The 18,643-nt window shown below is 42.9% G+C and overlaps 1 protein-coding gene across 16 annotated transcripts in view; it reads right to left on the reverse strand.

Moving 5' to 3' along the window:
* EBF1 (early B cell factor 1) overlaps positions 1 to 15,307 on the reverse strand; it is a 404,490-nt gene extending 389,183 nt beyond the window's left edge. For 6 of the 16 annotated variants that reach the window (XM_025388336.1, XM_025388338.1, XM_025388331.1 and 3 more), the window contains exons 1-5: positions 14,533 to 15,307; positions 12,157 to 12,313; positions 11,526 to 11,589; positions 10,801 to 10,856; positions 41 to 114 (exon numbers count right to left, since the gene is read on the reverse strand). In XM_025388336.1, coding sequence (XP_025244121.1) covers positions 41 to 114; positions 10,801 to 10,856; positions 11,526 to 11,589; positions 12,157 to 12,313; positions 14,533 to 14,666 — 485 coding nt within the window. In that variant the 5' untranslated portion in view covers positions 14,667 to 15,307. Of the gene's footprint in view, positions 1 to 40; positions 115 to 10,800; positions 10,857 to 11,430; positions 11,590 to 12,156; positions 12,314 to 12,407; positions 13,140 to 14,532 lie in introns of those variants that run through there. The other 10 variants (XM_025388335.1, XM_025388334.1, XM_025388333.1 and 7 more) reach the window with 4 other exon arrangements.
* Positions 15,308 to 18,643: the final 3,336 nt, after the last annotated feature.

The following is an 18,643-nucleotide window of genomic DNA, read 5'->3' on the forward strand; positions in this document are numbered from 1 at the left end:
CTCTTTGCTAATTAATGGGAGAGACCAAGATATTTCTTACCTGCACATGATCTCATGTGTGAGCAAGACTCGGCACATTTCTGGGTTCTTGTCTTGGCCTTCATACACTATGGCCTAAAAGCAAAAGCACAATTTTAGCTAAGAATGGAAACAAGTAGCAGGAAAAAAAAAAAAAGATCACAATTGAGTTCTTAACCACTTCACCACTACTGAAGGTCAAATTAGCTTTGAAGAGCCAAAGACATCACTGAGCTGACTGTTTGAAGGTATGTCATTTGGGATTAACCCGAAAGGCATGGAACAAGGTATGTTCCTCTCTGCCCCGTCAACCACCTTGCCATGATGCACATCTTTGGTTCAGAGTGTGAGATGGGCAAGATAGCCACAGTTCTCCTTCTAATACAGAATACAAATAAATCTCATCCATAAGGAGGGAAAACCCAGAAGGCTCAGCAGACTAAGATACTATTTACCGAAAACATAAAAAAGCATTTGGATTTTATTTTTAAATGATATGTATTTGCCTCCTCACTTTACTACCTCCAGGCTCTACACTTAGTCTTCTAGGGGTGAGCAGTAGAAAACAAGTGTAGGTGAACTAAGGAGTCCATTCACTAACTGTGTCATGTTTGCAATGATTCATCAATCAGGAAAAATCCCTCTTCCCGTCAACAGGCTGAGAACATGTGCTCTCACAGGGTGTACACCCACCCAAACAGGAATACTCGCTGTCAGATGCTGTGTGTGGAGGTTTAAGTCACAGAGTTATCTCCCTAAACTAAGAAGAGTTACATCTGATTCTCAAAATCTGGAGTCCCAAAACACTTCACCAGCCCAGATAGTTTTTTCTGTTTTTTTTTTGTAATGTGTTTGCAAAGCAAACATTTTACTCAAGGACACCAAGAAGGTTCCCTGGGACCTCAGCTTTCATGGATCTACATGTTAATATCTGGTCCAAAGCAATACACTCAGCTATTAGCAGAGCAGGGCTCTGCACTGGGCTACATTTAGCTAATTTAACGCTGTATCGCTGCATAATACTAATATCACACGGTTTCAAATTGTTAATAAAATTACTTTCACACATTCCCATAACCCTCAATTTCTTGATGACAAAACTACTTAAATTAGCCAGAGACTATCTTTATATAGTACACAGAGATGCTACAAGACTAACTTGTAGTTGGCTCTAATGTGCTTTGTTTTTGAACCTGGGACTTTCAGAACCTGTAAATCATGAGTATAACTTAAGACCCAGTGTGTATAGATCCTCAGAGAGTACTGTGGTTATGGTATCTGATCCCCTTACAAAATAAACATTGCAATAAAATAAAAAATGAGAAAAGGTACTTACATGAGGAGAAAATACTTCTCCACCACTGGCCCATCAAACCCACTTTTTACAGCTAACCTATTATACCTTGTATTTTAAAAATGGTTTTACTTTGACATACTTGTAGTCTTACAAAAAACTTTCAAGAATATGTAAAGAATTCCAAGATACTCTTCATCCAGATTTTACCAGATTACCAAAATATTTATATTTTATTACATTTGCTTTATTCTTTTCTCTGTATTTTTTTCTGAATCATTTATTAAGTAAATTGCACACATGCCCTAAATACTTCAGCCTGTATGTCCTGAAAACAAGGAATTCTCTTACATAACCACCGTACAGTCATCTAAATCAGAAAATTAACATTGATATAATAATCGAATCTGCAGACCCTACTGATATTCATCAGTTACCCAATAATGTCCTTTACAGCAAAAGAAAATCCAATGCTGCATTTGGTTGTCACGTCTCCTTTAATATGGAACATTTCTGAGTCTTTATATCTCATGACATTGATATTTTTGAAGAATACAAAATATCAGTTATTTTGTAGAACATCCCTCAATTTGGGTTTGCCTGCGTTTCCTCAGGCTTGGATTAAAGTTATGTACTTCAGGGCAAGGATACCACAGAGGTGATCTTGAGTTCTTCTCAGTGTATCAAATCATGTTGTTGACTAGTTCCACTATTGGCAACATAAATTCTGACCATTTGGTTAAGGTGGTGCTTGCTATCCACCAGAGATCATCAGCCAGGTTTCCCCAGGGTAAAGTTATTACTTTACCCTACGCGATTCATAACTATTTTCTGCAGAGGTAATCTAGATTGTGTTAATATCTTATTCTGTGTCAAATTTTCATCCACTAGTTTCAGCATGCATTGATGATTCTTTCCTGTATTCTTAAAAGACCTTTTCGAAATCCTAAGCATTTTCATTACTCAAGAAAATGCATTAACTAAAAATGTTTTGAAAACCAAAAATTATATCTGCCTCTTTTATTTCCTGCAATCACTGCTGAAAACATTTTTTAAAAACACAGTAAATTACTCATTAGATCTCATACATGATGCTAAAAAAACTCTAATGAAGCATTTCTTCTAAATCCTATTATCACTACATGGTTTGTGTGTTCTCTAAATACTTGTGATAATCTCTGTTTCAGCTTTAATATTTGTCATGTTTTGGTTCCACCACTCTTTAAAAAATAATATATTTGTCATGCTAAGCTAAAAGAAGTAACCTGGTAAATAAATTCACAGATACTGATGGGGCTTTCCCTACTATATATATATGTATACTATATATATTTTTTGTATACTCTCTATATATACACATATATATACATATATACATATAAACAAAAGCTTGGTTTTTGGAGGCAGGGGGAATTATCAGTTACATCAGATCTTCTCATTTCAATTCTTTCTAGATGATACAAATATTAGTTTTACTAAGACTGCTGGTCCATTGAAATTAGTGGGCCCATGATGATATGCAATGGATGCAATGCTAATACACTCATGGCTTCCCCAAACAGCAGATGATACAGACTACCAGAAATCCTGTGTCACTTCTTTGGTGACTGAATATCACTTGTTTAAGGCCCTGTGCCTCCATGATACATCTCTTCACCAAATACCACGCTGCCACTACGCTTCCAGCAGCACAGTCAAAACAGAATCTTTCTCCAAATCAAGCATAGAAAAATGAAACCATCAGTCTGGATTTGCTCAGAAATAGTTAGGAACTCTAGAGAGGAGGGAACGCGTGAAGTTTCTTCTTTCCCTCTCCTTGGGGCCTCTATAGAACAATATTTTTCAGCATATAAAGGCAGAGAAAGCAGTGCTGCTTCTGTGACTTCTGAAATAAAAGCAAGTGCAACTCCACCATGGAGTAGGACTAAAATCCTGTAACTAAAGTAAACTAGAAACTCAGTGTAATGAGGTTAGCTCTAGAGCGGAATTCAGTCAAAGACAGATCCACCTCTAACCTCATCAAAGCAGTTTTTGCTACTGAAAAGTATTGTTAAACACACATACACACATGTACACATATCATACAGAAGGTATGGGCACAGAAATCCACATCCTGATTGGATCCAGTATAGGAATATATAATAAATTCATTTTGATGAATATCTCTGATGCAGAGTGGCAACAATAAGAATTTTCAAAATGCCATGAAGTTCTCCCTGCAGCCTGCACACCCAACTGATAGCCCTGCATCAGTTTTACCATCTACATTTAGCATACACATCAACGCTGGTCCACAGTTCGGCAAACCCAGACTTTAAGCCCCAAAGGACAGGGATCCTGCTAACACCAACTTTGGGAGAAGTTTCTGCATTTCTTCCTAATTTAAATATGTGCCTCTGTGGTGTATGAGTAAAGCTGGTTGGGGTTGGATCAGCTGGGAGATCACAGAAGCATATAAACAGCATTGGCTGTTTTAAGTGAAACCATTTTAATAGACAGCTGGTTTAGGGCCCAGACAATGGAACACCAAGAAGAAGGCTTATTTTCATCCTCCATAGTAAATCATGAGTCTGCTCACTGTGAGGAAGGTTGTCTGTTGTGAGAGGGACAAAGACAACACTGGTTTAAATAAATCAATGTGTTTATCAGAAGTGAAGATGGGATGCCTGCTAATAGATGGGTGGGAGGGGGAGAAAAATCATATAAAATGTATTATTTAAGTAAATCAGTTGATAGTGAATCAAGTTGAGGTTTGCAACCTAAGAAACAAAAATGCAATATCAAGTAGAAAACAATGTTTAAATTAATCCTGCCAATGGCAAATAAATCCCTTAAGGGGACAGGAATGCTTGCATAAGAGGAAGAGTTAAATAGTAAACAACATTAACCTCATCTCAACTTTAAAAACCTGGTGAAATTGACAAACAAGCTGTCAAAAGTGGATATATTTGGAACAGATTTATTTTTGTGATATACTAGCCTGCCTTTTCTACTGCCATACTCTAATAAGTAGAAATAAAATACCTCATATTATTTTTTAATACTCTCTTCACTTCGGATTAAGGGGCTTTTAAAGGATATTTTAAAAAATTAACTAAAAGAAGAAGAAAACATAGAAACTGTTAAACTTTCACATTCTTATGCAAAAACAACTCTGGAAACTTTACTGTTATGAATAAAATATCATCAATTCCAAACGCTCAATTATAAAGTAACCTGTAACATCTTTGAAAACCAACCAGTCAATCAATATACAAAACCTGCCTCAGTTGCCACTGTTTTGGAAGGCATACTGTGAAGCATAGTTCATTCTAGCTTTTCTTAAATACCTCTAGGTCTTAAAAGTTAATTGAAACTTACTATGGGTAAAGACCACACAGTAAAACGAAAAAATACACGGTGAATGTACACCGGCATCACACTTCAATAGGATGCCAAAGGAAATACAGAGAATTGAACATGGTTTTTCTGTGTTTACTTTTCTAATAGTTTTAACTCTTTGTGTTCCATGCCAAAATAAAGGCAGTGAAGAGAATACTTTTGACTTTGGTTCAGCAAAATCCAAAGGATTTTTAGAAACAAAATATTTTCATTAGGAGCCTTTCTTGATTTATAACCACACAAAAGGAAATCTATCATCATTAGTTGAAGAAGAAGAGGGAAAAGAAAAAAAGAAAAGAAGAAAGAAGGAAAGAAAGGAAAAAGGAAGGAAGGAAAGAAAGGAAAAAGGAAGGAAGGAAAGAAAGGAAAAGAAATTAAGAAAAAGAGAGGAAGGAAGGTAGAAAGGGTTGGAGGGAGGGGAAAGAAAGGTTATCAGTAACTAACGAAGACTCCTAATTTTCTATTTAAATCGAAATAATACCCTGAAAATATGTTACTCCTTTTTCCCCTTACAAAATAAAAGGCCAAACCTACTTTGTCACCTAAGAGAGTAAGTTCATGAATATACAAAGTACCTGCTTTAACCACAAGTGAAATGTCTTCTGAATGCAAACTGTCAACAAGCCTTTGGCAGCAAATTACCAAGAATTGAGCTAATCAAAAAATGATATGCAACCTACAATATCAACACACTGTAATAATAATCATTACATTCAACCACCAAGTTCTACTGCTTGTCATTAAAAAATAAAAAAAATAAAAAAATTTAGAAAAAGGGTGCTAGCTAATCTGGTCCTAGAAATTTCCAGTAGGTGAAGGCACACCAGTTAAAAATTAAACCATGCCAAAGGAAGCACTACAAATCTGACATTTCATAAACAACGTGTCAAACAGCAATCCAACATTAGTAGTGGAATAAAATAAAAAAATAATTTTGCTTCAATTAGCAGCTTGGCTACTGGTGAACAAATTACAAAGATGTAATTTCAGCTCAGCAGCTAAGCAGGCCCGTTTTCAGAAGTGAATTAGGAAAGTTGCGAAGGAATGATATCATATTCAGTATGCTGTTCAGTTACATCACAGCCCTGAATAAAAAGAGAATGTGTACCAAAAGCAGTTAGCTTTAGAATGCATCTTTTATGTCTCAAAGAGCTAAAACCCCTTATATTATTCAAACACCATAAAAAACTAAATCACTCTAACAATCCCATATTGTATTTCTTTTTCTAGCACAAATAAAAGATATTTCACTCCTATGGAAACTACATTTACACCTATATTAGTAAATACAACTGGCTTTGTCAACCCAATGGGGCAATAATGATAATAATAATAATAAAGGCATCTAATTTATTAAGCACTTAATTTGTACCAGTTGCTGTTCTAAGTCCTTAACATGTATGAAGTTATTTAATTCTCACAACAGAGCTTCAAGGTAGGTGCTAACATTATTTCCATTAGTCTGATTCCAAACATTGATGTATTTTAATTGCTCACTAAGACCAGATCATTCTTGCTCAACAACTATGTAGACAATTCACCAATGTCCAAACACTCCTTCATTGCTCTCAGCAATATAAGACAGAGAGAACAGACTATCTGTACAGTCATACGAGTTCAATAAATGCATCTCTACTAATATGTTCATTTTTAATGCTGTTCAAACATTCACATGGAAACAGCTCTAGCGTAAATATCCCCGAACAAATGGCTGTATATTATCCAGGAGGGAGCAGTTGGCCCGCCAGACTGGGGAAGTACTAGGCCATCTGGCTCCGGCAATCTCTCCAAAACCATCAGCTTTGTTTTCACCCCCAGACTCCAAACAACACATTTTCCACTGTGATGAGTTTACATTTTCCCAAACACAGGTCCTGATCATGCATAAAAATTCCAAACTTCTTCATTCCTCTATGTGCAAGGAAATTTAAATCACCTGCATTTTTGACATGTTACCAAAGGAGAGAGAAAGCTGTTGAAATATGGCCTCTGACTATAAACTTGCTGTGTCCTTTTTTGTTTGTTTATGTCCCCAAATATATGAAAGAACCTCTCTGCTGGCCTAGTGAATTCCTTGGGAACTTATTGATATACTGAAAATGTGTTTATCTACCAATGAAGAACCATGAACTGAAAGGATTGTTAATCAAATCTATGTAGCCATGGCAGGATATAATGAAACAATCAATAGGAAAAAAATACACTTGCATCAATAACTTAAAGTACTGGGAAGATCAAAACAAATATATAAAGAAGTCTAGCTGGGAAGAGAAACCTGATAACATTTCTGATGATTGTACCTTGGACCCCCCACCGTCCTGGGACCCTTTTCACAGTCTCCTCACTACATCACCTACTTTCAAATCCATACATACAAGGATTATGTGACTACGATCTTCTGCTTCTCAAACAAGCTTTTGTTTAGGGGAAGAGAGTGTTTTGTTTTGATAACAATACAATTTGGTATCTTTTCTTTGAATTGTAAAATATCACTCTTTTAAAGCAAGATGGTAAGAGGGGAGATAAGCTAAACTTTAAAAAAAAACTATTTAAGATAAACAACTCACTATAGCAATCACAGAATATAATCGTATTTCAAATACTACATGAAAATTTGACAGGATGCCCATTAAACCTCAGACCTCCCCCACTGGATTCATTTGAGCTTCTGCAGTAGATATTGTTTCTGGATGCAACAGCCATAAACTTCTGGGTCCTACAGGGCATTCTGCATGCTCACTAATGGAATACCAAAAACAGTAATGACACGAAAACAAACTATTTTTAGTCCAGCTAAACTTGGTTTTGAACAACCCTTCCCAAAAGCAAGCCTCTTATTTTCTAGTTGGTGGATGAATTTTTAAAATATTATATCCCGTGTGCTTTACAATGAAGGCATAGGGATAAGGGATCTCAGATTCTTACATATTTATTTCTAATGAAGCTTCATCTTTCCTGGTAGAGTCCAAAAATTAAGAGTCATTACCCAAAATAGTCTAATGAGACACTTTGAAAAGGTGTGAAATACTGTGTCATACCAATACATCTTGGTTGATTGAGTACATTTCTTTTTTATCTCAATGCTGCTAATTCCACTCAAGATCAAGAACAGTCTATGGAAATGTAGAATGCACAAATAGTTTTAATTTTTGCTTGCCCGAAATTCCTTTTGCGTTTTAACCCCACTTTCTAGTCAAGGATATGAAATCACTCACATAAAGCTGCGTCTCTGATAGGAAAAATGTTATAATGAACAGGCAGCTAAGAAAAGACACTTGAACAGTGGCTAGGTATTCCTTCCACAATTGATGTTATCAGAACTTATCACACCAGAAATGTTTCATTCTGTACTCTAAATAATTATCAAAATCCATAGTCTATGAGGAAGAATTTCACAGGAAAGAAATGTAATCATTTAATCAATCAGTTTATATCAAGACTTACATCTGATTTAAGGAGCCACTGTATATTAAACTAAAATCAAAGATTCAAGAAATTTTAAATCAGACTTGGTATTTAATTATGATAGAATAATTTCAAGTTAGATGAAGATTCACTGTTTTACTCATTAAGGCTAAATATAAATTATTTTTATGTCACACCTAGGGAAAGTTAAGCTTCTTCACGCTGATCTATCTGCTTTTTGGAGGCCATTGTATTAACCCTGTAGACAAGAAGCTAACCTACTTCCAAAACTCTTGGAGCACATAATCAAAGAACAAGCAATTGGATAATGAGTAGGAACTGCCTTTCAAAGTGAAAGCTACAAAGAGGTGGTTATTTAAACAATTATTATGAGAGCACACAGGTATGCTTTGAGATATTTCTTTTCGTGATATTTTTTAGACTTAATTATTAAACCTTTTCTCAGGCCACTCCCCACCAAAATATATCACTGTATGCATTTATAATTTTGACTTTTACTGAGATGTCATATTATGGCAAATGACTTTCTCATAAGTGCTATTATCGAAAATAAAACTAATCTTGTTCTTATTCCTCTCTCTCTCTCTTTCTGTCTCTCTTCCTCCCTCTTTCCTGATAGAATTTATGACACCAAGTGGTCAAAGAATGCCTTAAGCTGCAGTTCTTCTTAAGCTCTATGACCTTGTTAGTAAAATGATATTTGATGTATTGCCTTAAAAAAATCAAAAGACGATTCTCCCCTCATTTTTATGAGAGTATAAAGTCAGTTCATCCCATAATGGGAAAATCAGTTAGTAGTGGCACTTTTTGACTAAAGAGACTTAAAATAAAATTTTGAGGAGGTTTACATCAGAGAGCGATTAATCGCTTCAAACATGTCTTAATTCTGTGCTTCTTACAATTGTTCATTTCATAGTGCTACCTATAATTTAATATTTCATTGGTCAATGTTGCACAAGCAGACAGGCCATATGCACTGATTTGTGTAGGTGTTCCTTTTATCTTTTACAAAGTAAATCCTAATAAATATATAGAGAATATGTCTTAGAGTTCCTACTTTCCCCCTCTCCCTCCCAACTTTTTTTTTTTTTTTCCTGTAATGAGAATGGCAGGAAAAGATATCCAGGGTATCAAAAGCAATTTTTGAAAACAAAACTCCACTTAAGACATTTTTATTTTGACATCGCAAAAGAAAAAAAAATTATTAAAAATCAGGCTTTTGTGTTTCTGCCTTGGAAGGCAAAAAAAAAAAAAAAGGCAGTGTCCAAATGAAAGGGAATTATCCTATGTAATGATTAAATCCATTAAAGAAAATGAAATCAAGACCAAAAGTATAAATGGTGATTTACTCTGAGCAATCAACTGAGAAATAAACAGATTTTTAAGAAAGCCAAATATTTTAGGCAAATAACATGAAACAGATTTCAACCAATATTTATTTTTATTTTAACAAATAGATTTCATACTCTTGTTTTCTACTTGTGTCACACTGAAATATGAACGTGGTCATCAAAAATAGCTGTTATTAAATTGGTTCTTGAATATTAGATTTTTTAAACGCCCAACAGCTTATTAATGTGGCATTTCTACCACATATTTAAGCGTGCTGTATCTAAAAACAATTTTTAAATATGCATATATACCCTAATTTGAAACTTTCTTAGCCAATATCTATGAAAGAAGATCATTTCTCTTATTTTAAAGGAAACATTCTAAAATCACAATCAAGTAAATAAATTCTAATCCTCTTGCTAAATTGCTGGTTAGTACACAATGGATAACTTTTTCTTTGTTCTGATTTCTTTCCCCCACCCAATAAAACTGTCTTCTTTTTTCTGCTACTAACTCTTCCAACTACCTAACCAGCTACTTAATTCTGAAACTAAACTTTTTCTTAAAATTAAGAAGAAGGGGAAAAAGCTCCTGTGCCTCATTAAAACGTCAGGCCTCTTTTCTGACTCGGCTCATAATTGTATCTTTTAAACCATAACTCAACCTTAATGTATACTGCTTGACACCCGCGTGTTGGAAGCTTAAGAAAATGCCGTCTATGTACCTTTAAGACCACAAGCTCACTCATGCTGCCTGGCTTCCTGCCAAACTTGGAGGCAAAAGCAGGAGGGTTTTTGCAAAATATCCTCTAACAATTGTCGCTCCCTCTTTCAACACTACCTTCACCATCATTCCCTTTGAAAACAAATCTGCAGAATGGTCATCTGCGCTCTCAGCCCATCTCATCATTCCTGGGGAAGCCGCCTCTGCCACCCCTCCTCCGCCCCCGCAGGCCCTCGCCCCTCTGCCTCCTGGGGAGGCCTGGCTAGTTTGGGTTTCAGAGGTTCAGCCCACTCCGCACCAGGGTCCCTGGGCACCTTTTGCGCCCTTTGGGGCTCCCTGGCCGGGTCAGAGGAAGTTCAGCCCTTAATCTCGCCACTCAGCACCCTGCAGTCTTAATTCACAAGGCCCGAGTTCCCTTGGAGGGACGGCGCCGTCGAGCCCTCATCCCCACGCGGCGGTACAAGCGCATGAATGGACACTGGAAGGCGGTGCGAGTGTGGTCTGAGCCGCCCCCGCTGGCTTTTAGAGTTAGAGTCCCAGCCCTCCTGTGGTGGAGCAACTAGCTTCTTGACTGTCCTGAATTTTGTGACCTAGAGACCCCCGTGGCCCAAAATTAAGAAACTTACTTGTTTTGTCATGGAGTCAATGAGGCGCACGTAGAAATCCTGCTCCGTCCTTATCCCTAGGGTTGGAAATGAGGGAAGGGAGCAGAATTAAGTGAGAGGCAATGAAGGGTGGGTGGACAATAACTAAACAACAAAAAAATAACAACGAAACCCCCAAACATATCACAAAAGGGGCTCCAAGGCTGATTGGAACTTCCACTGTCCTGGAAAATACAGCCAGGATCTCCCTTCCCCAGAGGGAGTTGCTGAGAGGTGCTGCCGATCTAGCCTTAGCGCTCCCGGAAGCCAGACCCCAAGGTCTGCAGCTGGGACTGGGATGGGGGTACTCCGACTTGTCTATTCTCACAAGAGTCCCTCTGCTCTCGCCTGCAGCCTTCAAGGCCATGACCCTTCCTAGCCCCTAAACTCAAGGGGACTTGGGCCTGGAGCCTGGGTCAAGCCAAAGGAACAGGCCTCAGGATAGGGGAGGAAGAATGAAAGTGGCTCAAGGATGGATGAGGCACTACACCTGGCCCCAGGTAAAAGCGAGACCGGTAAGGCTCTTGGGCCACTCGGAGCCTCCTCAGGTGAAACCTCCTAGGGCGAAATTTAGGAGAGGCTGGTTCACCTCGAATAAGGCGGGTGACTGACCTTCGCTGGAGGATTTCGTCCACCTGGAGCTCCCTGTGCCCCCTGCCCAGACCCGGAGCCCCAGGGTGAGGGCACAGACCCGCCCCGGGACTCACCATTGCTGTAGAGAAGCTGAAGCCGGTAGTGAATTCCGTTATTGGTCTTTTCGCTGTTGGCTTCCTGGGTTGCATCAGGACGCAAAGACACAAGAGATGCAGGAGAGAGGTCTGCGTGAGCGAGTGGACCAACTTTCGAGGCAACTTTCCCCCAGCCGGGACCCCCGCTGGCCAGTCTGCCAGCCACGGTAGCAGCAGAAATTGCGGCCAATTGTGATCCCTCCTCCGCCCCCCCTTTCCTGACTGCTCCCACTCTCCCAAAAGAAAATTCCGTCGGGCACACACAGGCGATTCTCTTCCCAGGGCCTAGGGGCTAGTGCCCGGGCCACCAGAGGCAGGCGGTGCATGATCTGGTAGTGGATGGCGGGTTCATCCCGGGTGCCCAAGGCTGTGGATTGTAGAGCCAGGCTTGTCTCTCTCTAGCTCTGGGGGCTCTGTGCGAACTTTTTTGGAGCAGGAGCCAGTGGACCAAGACCCTGGGTTCGTCCGGGATGGGAAGTGGCTTGGGGACCCCCACACAGAAGTGTGTTATGGATGCTTTGCACTCAAGGAAGGGCGCACCGCCCAAGGCTCCTGGGCCTGCTCCCGAGCCGAGCCGGGGACGAGGGGCGACAGCGCTGCGCCCACTTACTTTTTCCTTCTCCACGAACCCCACAAACGCTGTCCTCTCGATCTCCACGGGCTGGCCCTGTCTGTCGTAGAGGGCCAGGACGAAGTGGAAGAAGTTGGATTTCCGCAGATTGGAAGGTGGCTGCTTCTCAAAGTGAGCCCGGGCCAGACCCACCCCGCTGCGGCCAAAGACGCAGAGTTAGATGGCTAAACCGAACGCCGACCCGCGCCCCTTGTCACCCTGTACACACACTCGAACCCTCAAACACCCACCTCCTCTTCCCCCAAAATATCCAGTGGGCGCTCTTCACGCCCCTTCAGGCGACATAGACCCAGCTGACGACGGGACACACATGTCCCCTCTTGTTCTGGTCCTCTCCGCCAAGGACGGGTGAGTCCTCAGAACTCGCTGAAGAAGTGTGAAAGTTTTGTTTGGATTTTGCGCGCGAGATGAAACGCTATAAGCATTTACTCCTACCTGACACGCGCTGCGTGGGGAGAAAGAAAAGTGGCGGTGGATGAAGTGAACACACCTTCGCAGAATAGAACCCACAGTTCTATTCCGGCACCCCGCGAATCTCACGTCTCAGCTAGCAAGGCAGGTGGGAATGGATGGAAAACACGCTCGGCGTCTCGCCGCAGCAGCCACCCTCCAGGAACCCCTCGCGCTCCGGCCAACTGCGAGTGCCTGGCCTTGGGAAGCCACATCCCCCCACCACCAAAAAGCATGTGGAGAAGGGTCCGAGGGCGGGGCTCAGAACTGTCGAGGGTGGTCGCTGTGAAAAAGGGAAGAGGGCTGTTTTCTTAAAGACCTGTCCTAACAAAGTTTCGCTGTACCGCAGAAATCCTCATACTCATTCCAGAAATCCTAAAGGCCGGGGCTGCTGGCTCAGTGCGCCGGCCGACGACAGGAGGCTGGAGCGCCTGGGGCGCCAGGCGGCCGCTGACAGCCGGACTTGCCCAACACAAGCGCGCACAGGCACACACATACACATACACATACACGAACACACACGAGCGCCCCGCGCACACACTTTCACTTCCAGCCCAGTTACCCAATTCACTCTCACTACCACCCACCCTCATCCTAATACTCAGTAGGGATGGGAACAGTGTTAGGGACACTTGTCCCCAGCCCAGGGAAACTGGAGATGATGTAATTAGTCATCTTCCTTCTTCCCCTTCCGCACTCTGAGTCCGATAAGGCCTGGGGCCACCAGATCTCCCACTGTCCCAAGCTCAGCTGGTGGCTTAAGGGTGGGGAAAAGGCCATTTTTCACTTGGGACCAGGAGCCTGGGAAAGGGCCTTGGGTGTGCCCAGGAAAGTTCCCTCAGGTCAACCTCCAAGGGCAATGCCTTCAGGACACACGGTCTAGTGTCTAGGGAGCTGCGAGTGAGAGAGGGGCTGGAAGAGGCCATGGTGACAGGGGGTGGAGAAGACTTTTAGGAGATGTCAGAATTAAAGTTGGGAGTTGCTATTCTACCGGTAGACTGAGAAAAACTGAAAGTCAGAGAGGGAGGGAAGGAGAACCAGATAGCAGAAATAAGAGAAGACTCAGGGGAGAAATGGGACGAGAAAACAGGAGGGACAGAGAGGTAAGGAAAGGAGAAAGAGGAGAAAGGAGGGAAGCTGAAGAAAGAAGAGAAAGAAAAGGGAGAGAGGGAGGAAGGGAGGAAGAGAGTGAGGGAGGAATTAAGGGAAGGTGGGGGAAAGAAACGAGAGAAGGAAATGAAAGAAAGAAGAGAAGAAAGAAAAGAAGGCAGGAAGAGAGAGAGGAAAGAAGGAAGAACGAAAGAAATGGAAGGAGGGAAGAGAAGAAGGAGAAGAGAAGAAAATAAAGGAGAGAAGAAAGGAAAGAGGGAAGAAAGAGAAAAGAAGGGCAGGAAGATAAAAGGGAAAGAAAAAGGAAAAAGAAAAGAAGGAAAGAAAAAAGAAAAGAGAAAGAAAGAAAAGGAAAGAAAAAGAAAGAAAGAGGAAAAAAGAAAGAAAGAGGAAAAAAAGAAACAGGGAAAGGAAGAAAGAAAGAAGGGAAAGAAGAAAAGACAGCCGGCCGGAAAAGAAAGAGCAATCACATAGAAACATAAAACACAGATATCCAACATGCTGTGTCGAGACGCCTCTTCTGGGTTAAAACAAAATGAAAACAGTCACAGACGAGGCAGGGGAAAGTGCTGGCAAAGCGTGGGCTCCTCGCAGACAGCTCCGGGTCCTCCGGCCGGCCGCAGGCGACGAAGGCACAGCGGCTGGGGAGCTCGGAGCCCCGGCGGAGAGCGGTGCGCAGCGGCTGCGGACGCACCCCACGGCCCGGCCCCGCGGCGGCAGCTGCCGCTGCCGCCGCCGCCTCCCGGCTCTCCCGCTCGCGGCTCACCTCGGCCGCAGTCCCCGCGCGGTACCCACCTCTGCGCCGCCGTGTTGGCGTCCAGCACCCCGGCGCCCTGCATCCACGTCCGCACCGCGTTCATGCCGCTGCCCAGCGGCTCTTCCTTCATGCTGCTTCCACTCCGTTGGATGCTTTCCTGAATCCCAAACATGAAAACAACCTTTTCTTGTGGAAAATCTCCTCCCCCTTGAAAAAAAATTTAAAAAAAAAAAAAAGAAAAGAAAGAAAAAGAAAAGAAACAAAAACGCCAACCAGAGATTTTTTTTTTCTCGGACGATGAACTCGCACTTAGAAGATCAAGGCGGGCTGGAAAGCAAATTTGTAAAAAATGTAAACCTCTGCTCAAAACTGAGCGATAACCCGAAAAAAAGAAGAAAGGGAAAATCCAACGAAAAGACCAAAATAATAAAATTAGAGATGTATGCTTGGCTGTTGGGGGTTGTTTGGTTGGTTGATTTTTGGTTTGGGTGCTTTTTTTTTTTTTTGCTTTTTTTTTTTTTTTTTTTTTTTTTTGTAATGATCACAGGCCGGTGGAGGACAGGAGGGGCTGGAGTTTCCTTTTGTAGAGGTACCTTCACTTGAAGAAGCAGGAAGAAAAAAAAAAAAGAAAAAAAAAAAAAAAAAAACCCTGATGGCAATTTAAGAAACAATAGACTCAACTCGCGCTGCCGGCTTTGCTACTTCAAGTGTCATTTTCCACAACCAGGCAAGTTTTTTCCTCTCTCTCTCTTTTTTTTTCCTCCTTCTCTCCCAACCAAAGATGTTTCTTTCCTTTGCGTGTAGATGAGGAGGACGCTGGTTGCCGTAGACAGATACACCAGAGAGGGTGGGGGGAAGGGGAGAGAGGGAGAGAGGAAAGGGGGGGAGGGAAAGAGAGATAGAGAGAGAGGAGAGGGAGAAAGAGAGAGGGGTGGACCCTGCTGGATGGAGATTCTGTTTTCTCCTTGCTAAAATAGAAGTGATTTGCAGGCTTTCCCTATGGAATCCAGTTTGACTCTCCCCAGAGCTAAACACAGGCACACTAACCCCAAAGGGAGGAGGCGGGGCCCGCGCCTCGAGGCCCCGCCCCTTCATTTGCATAACGTCATCTTTCCGCCCCGCCGCAGCCAATCGCGACCCGGGAGCCGGGTAGCTCGCGGCGCCAGGCCACGCTCTCTCATTAACATCCCGCTCCCGGTGGCGCAGGGGAGCCGGCCAAAGTTCCTTGCAAAGTGGCGAGCGAGGGAGCGCTGAGCACTGGCGTCTGGGCTGGGGAGGAGCGGGTCCGAGCGAGGACGGAGAGGGGACAGAGGGAAAGGGAGGCGGGTGTCTTCCCCAGGAATTTGAGCTTGGGGTCTGCATCCTGGCCATTGCAGTCCTTTAGCATCCTCGCCGCGCCCTGAGCGCGCTGGAGGCTCGCAGGCTGCGCCCTCCCAGGGCTGATGCCGCGTCCTGCTCCGCTGTTCTGGGACGTCGGGGACAAAAGTGGAGGAGACAGGAGAGCCCGGGCAGAAAAAGCAGGACGCGCGTCCCAGGTGCCCACCTCTTCGCTTTGAGGCGGGGGCGGTGGGATGGAATATGGGTTCGCGAGGTCGGGGCTGGTAACTCGCGGAGGGGCACGGCCTCCACGCTGGGAGGAGTGAATGGACGCTGGGCCCCGGGAAATTAGGCGCTGTGGGTTCCCAGGAAGTTGGGGGCCAGGTTCTGCTCCCACCTTGGCCTCTGAAACGCTTCTCTTTCGGCTGCTAGCCTAGAGGCTGCCAGGGTTGGGCACTGTTCTCACTCACACGCTCACCTCTCTCGGGCAGTCCTCGAGATATGTGAATGGTGGAATGAATGCTGTCACTGGGGCTGTGTCAGGATGCGTTTTTAAATCTTCTCAAATGCCAACCCCTCATTCCCCACCCCAAGTTGTTTGTTTGTTTGTTTGTTTGTTTTTAGAGTAACTACCAAAGCAACAGCAATGTTAACCGTCCTTGATTAGCTGGTAATTTGGTGCAGGGTTTTTCTCATCCTCCTTTATTCTTCCTGTTAAAAAGGAGGGCTTGAGCAAATCCTTCCTAACTCTGTCTCTGCCATATGAAAAGGGTGGGGGGAGAAGAGAAGGAAGGTGGGGAGGAAAGAAGAAAAGGGGAAGGGAAAAAAAGGAAGAAGGGGAAGAGAAAATGGGAAAGAAGAAGGGAGAGAGAAAGAAGGAGAGAGATAGGAGGAACGAATGGAAATGGAAGAGATGGAAGGAAAGAAGGAAAGAAAAAAGGACGAAATTGTCTCCTTCCTCAGGCCTTTCAGCATGTATCTTTGTGGCTGGCAAAGGAAATAGCTAGAAGTTTCTGGGTAATGTGCCCCATCATTTTTTTAGCAGGTTGTAACCTCTAATAAGCACATGGTGAACTTCTGTTTCATTGCCCTCAAAGGAACTCCCTGACTGCAGCCAAATCTGCTAAGGACTCCTTTGGGGAAATTCTCTGCCAGAAATCCAGGTCCCCTTTCTGCTGGCCTTCCTTGGTCCTTTGATTTAAGAAGCTCATGGGGTCAGCGATGGAAAAGTACATATGCCCATGTTGAATAGAGACAGGCAAGAGTTATGCTTTGTGCTCTTGGCAGAGCAGTGGAGCCACTTCCTGATTCCTAAACTGGATGAAAGAGTGTGGTCCTGGCCTGCAGTGCATGGCCACTGTCCTCAAACACTGCTTTATCTCCTGTGCACAAGGCCTGCCCAGCTCTCACATGTGTAATCTAGATCTCTTGTGTGTTGAGCACTTTCCCCTGGTACCATAATTAATGCCATCTCTTCCAGGACTTCCTTGAAGGGATTGGTCTGATCTTTCTGGATCCCCATAGCATTTACAAGGGTTCCTAACATAGCGTTCATGTTGAAGAAGAGTATAATGGTGGAGAGACTTGAAGGGTTGTAGGTTTGTGGGGATAGGTATGTGAACATTTTCAGTCTCTATAGTATTTAAATGCACAATTGAAACTTGGCCTGCTAAAAACTGTCTAAAGCTCCAAACTTAACCTGATGCTCCAGGTCCAAGGGGGTCCCCAGAGTCAATCCCTCCCCCTGCCTGGGCCATATTCTCCAGCTCAGAGGAGATCCTGGAAGGTAAGGAGATCAGGAAGCAAAGCCCACCCGTCCTATCAATGGGTCCCATATAGCCCTGGCAAAAGGCCCAGGCCTCCTTCCCTTTAACTGCCTGAACCTCCATTTTACTCTCCAGTAAACAGTCCTCAACTGCAGGACTCCCAGCTGAGTCTGGTGGGATGTCTCCAATGGTGAGGGACACACAAGAAGGGAGCAGATCACTGCCAAAGGAAGGTGACAAAAGTGCCAGGGAAAGGAAAAGCATAGACACCGTCAGGTCCAGGATCAGCAAGAGACACACAGCAGATAGATTTCTGGGGTCGAGCAGAATCTAGAAGCATCTGCAAAGGAAGCATTTGTTGAGAGCCTGAAGCTGACTGACCCAAATGAGAAAGTGGCACAAAGCAAGAAGTCTTGAGCAGCTCAATTTCTACCCCAGAGCCAGTCTCTCCATGAACTAAATATGAGGGAGGCAATTTCCATACCTGCCAGGCTAGAGAAGGAAGAAAAATAAAAGGGGGCAGGAATATTTTGATAAGACTAATTCCCTTTGGCTGTGCAGAGACAGCGTATACCTCACCTGGGGTGGTGAGTGTGCTTTATTTTAATCAAGCAGAGTGTATTCATAGCTTTTCTTCTGGGTGTCCTTGTGCTTTCAACCTGGCTTTCTCATCCTGTAATAAATGTTTAAGTAGGAAGGAGGCTAAAGAGAAGGTGGAAGAGAGACAGAGTGAGTGACAGAAAACTGGAAATGACACCCAGGCCAGCAGAGCAGTAGATTTTTTGTGGATTTTCTCTGGTGAATATTGAACCAGCAATTGTAATTTTAAACTTTGAAAAAGGACCTCTTAAATACTCTAAATCTTCATGTGAGGGTAGCATCACCTCCAGAGACAAAGCGTGTGTGTAGAGGGTGATTGCCATCATACCTGAAAGCAGATACTTCAAGCACTATCCATCACAATTACCTTAGGTATATACTTTATAGTAAAGGTATCCTGTAAAGAGATATTCTTGTATGTACAGCATTGCCTGGGCTTTATAGCATATGTGTGATTTGACTTTAG

The sequence above is a fragment of the Theropithecus gelada genome, chromosome 6 (assembly GCF_003255815.1).
Source record: "Theropithecus gelada isolate Dixy chromosome 6, Tgel_1.0, whole genome shotgun sequence".
Lineage (NCBI taxonomy): Eukaryota > Metazoa > Chordata > Mammalia > Primates > Cercopithecidae > Theropithecus > Theropithecus gelada.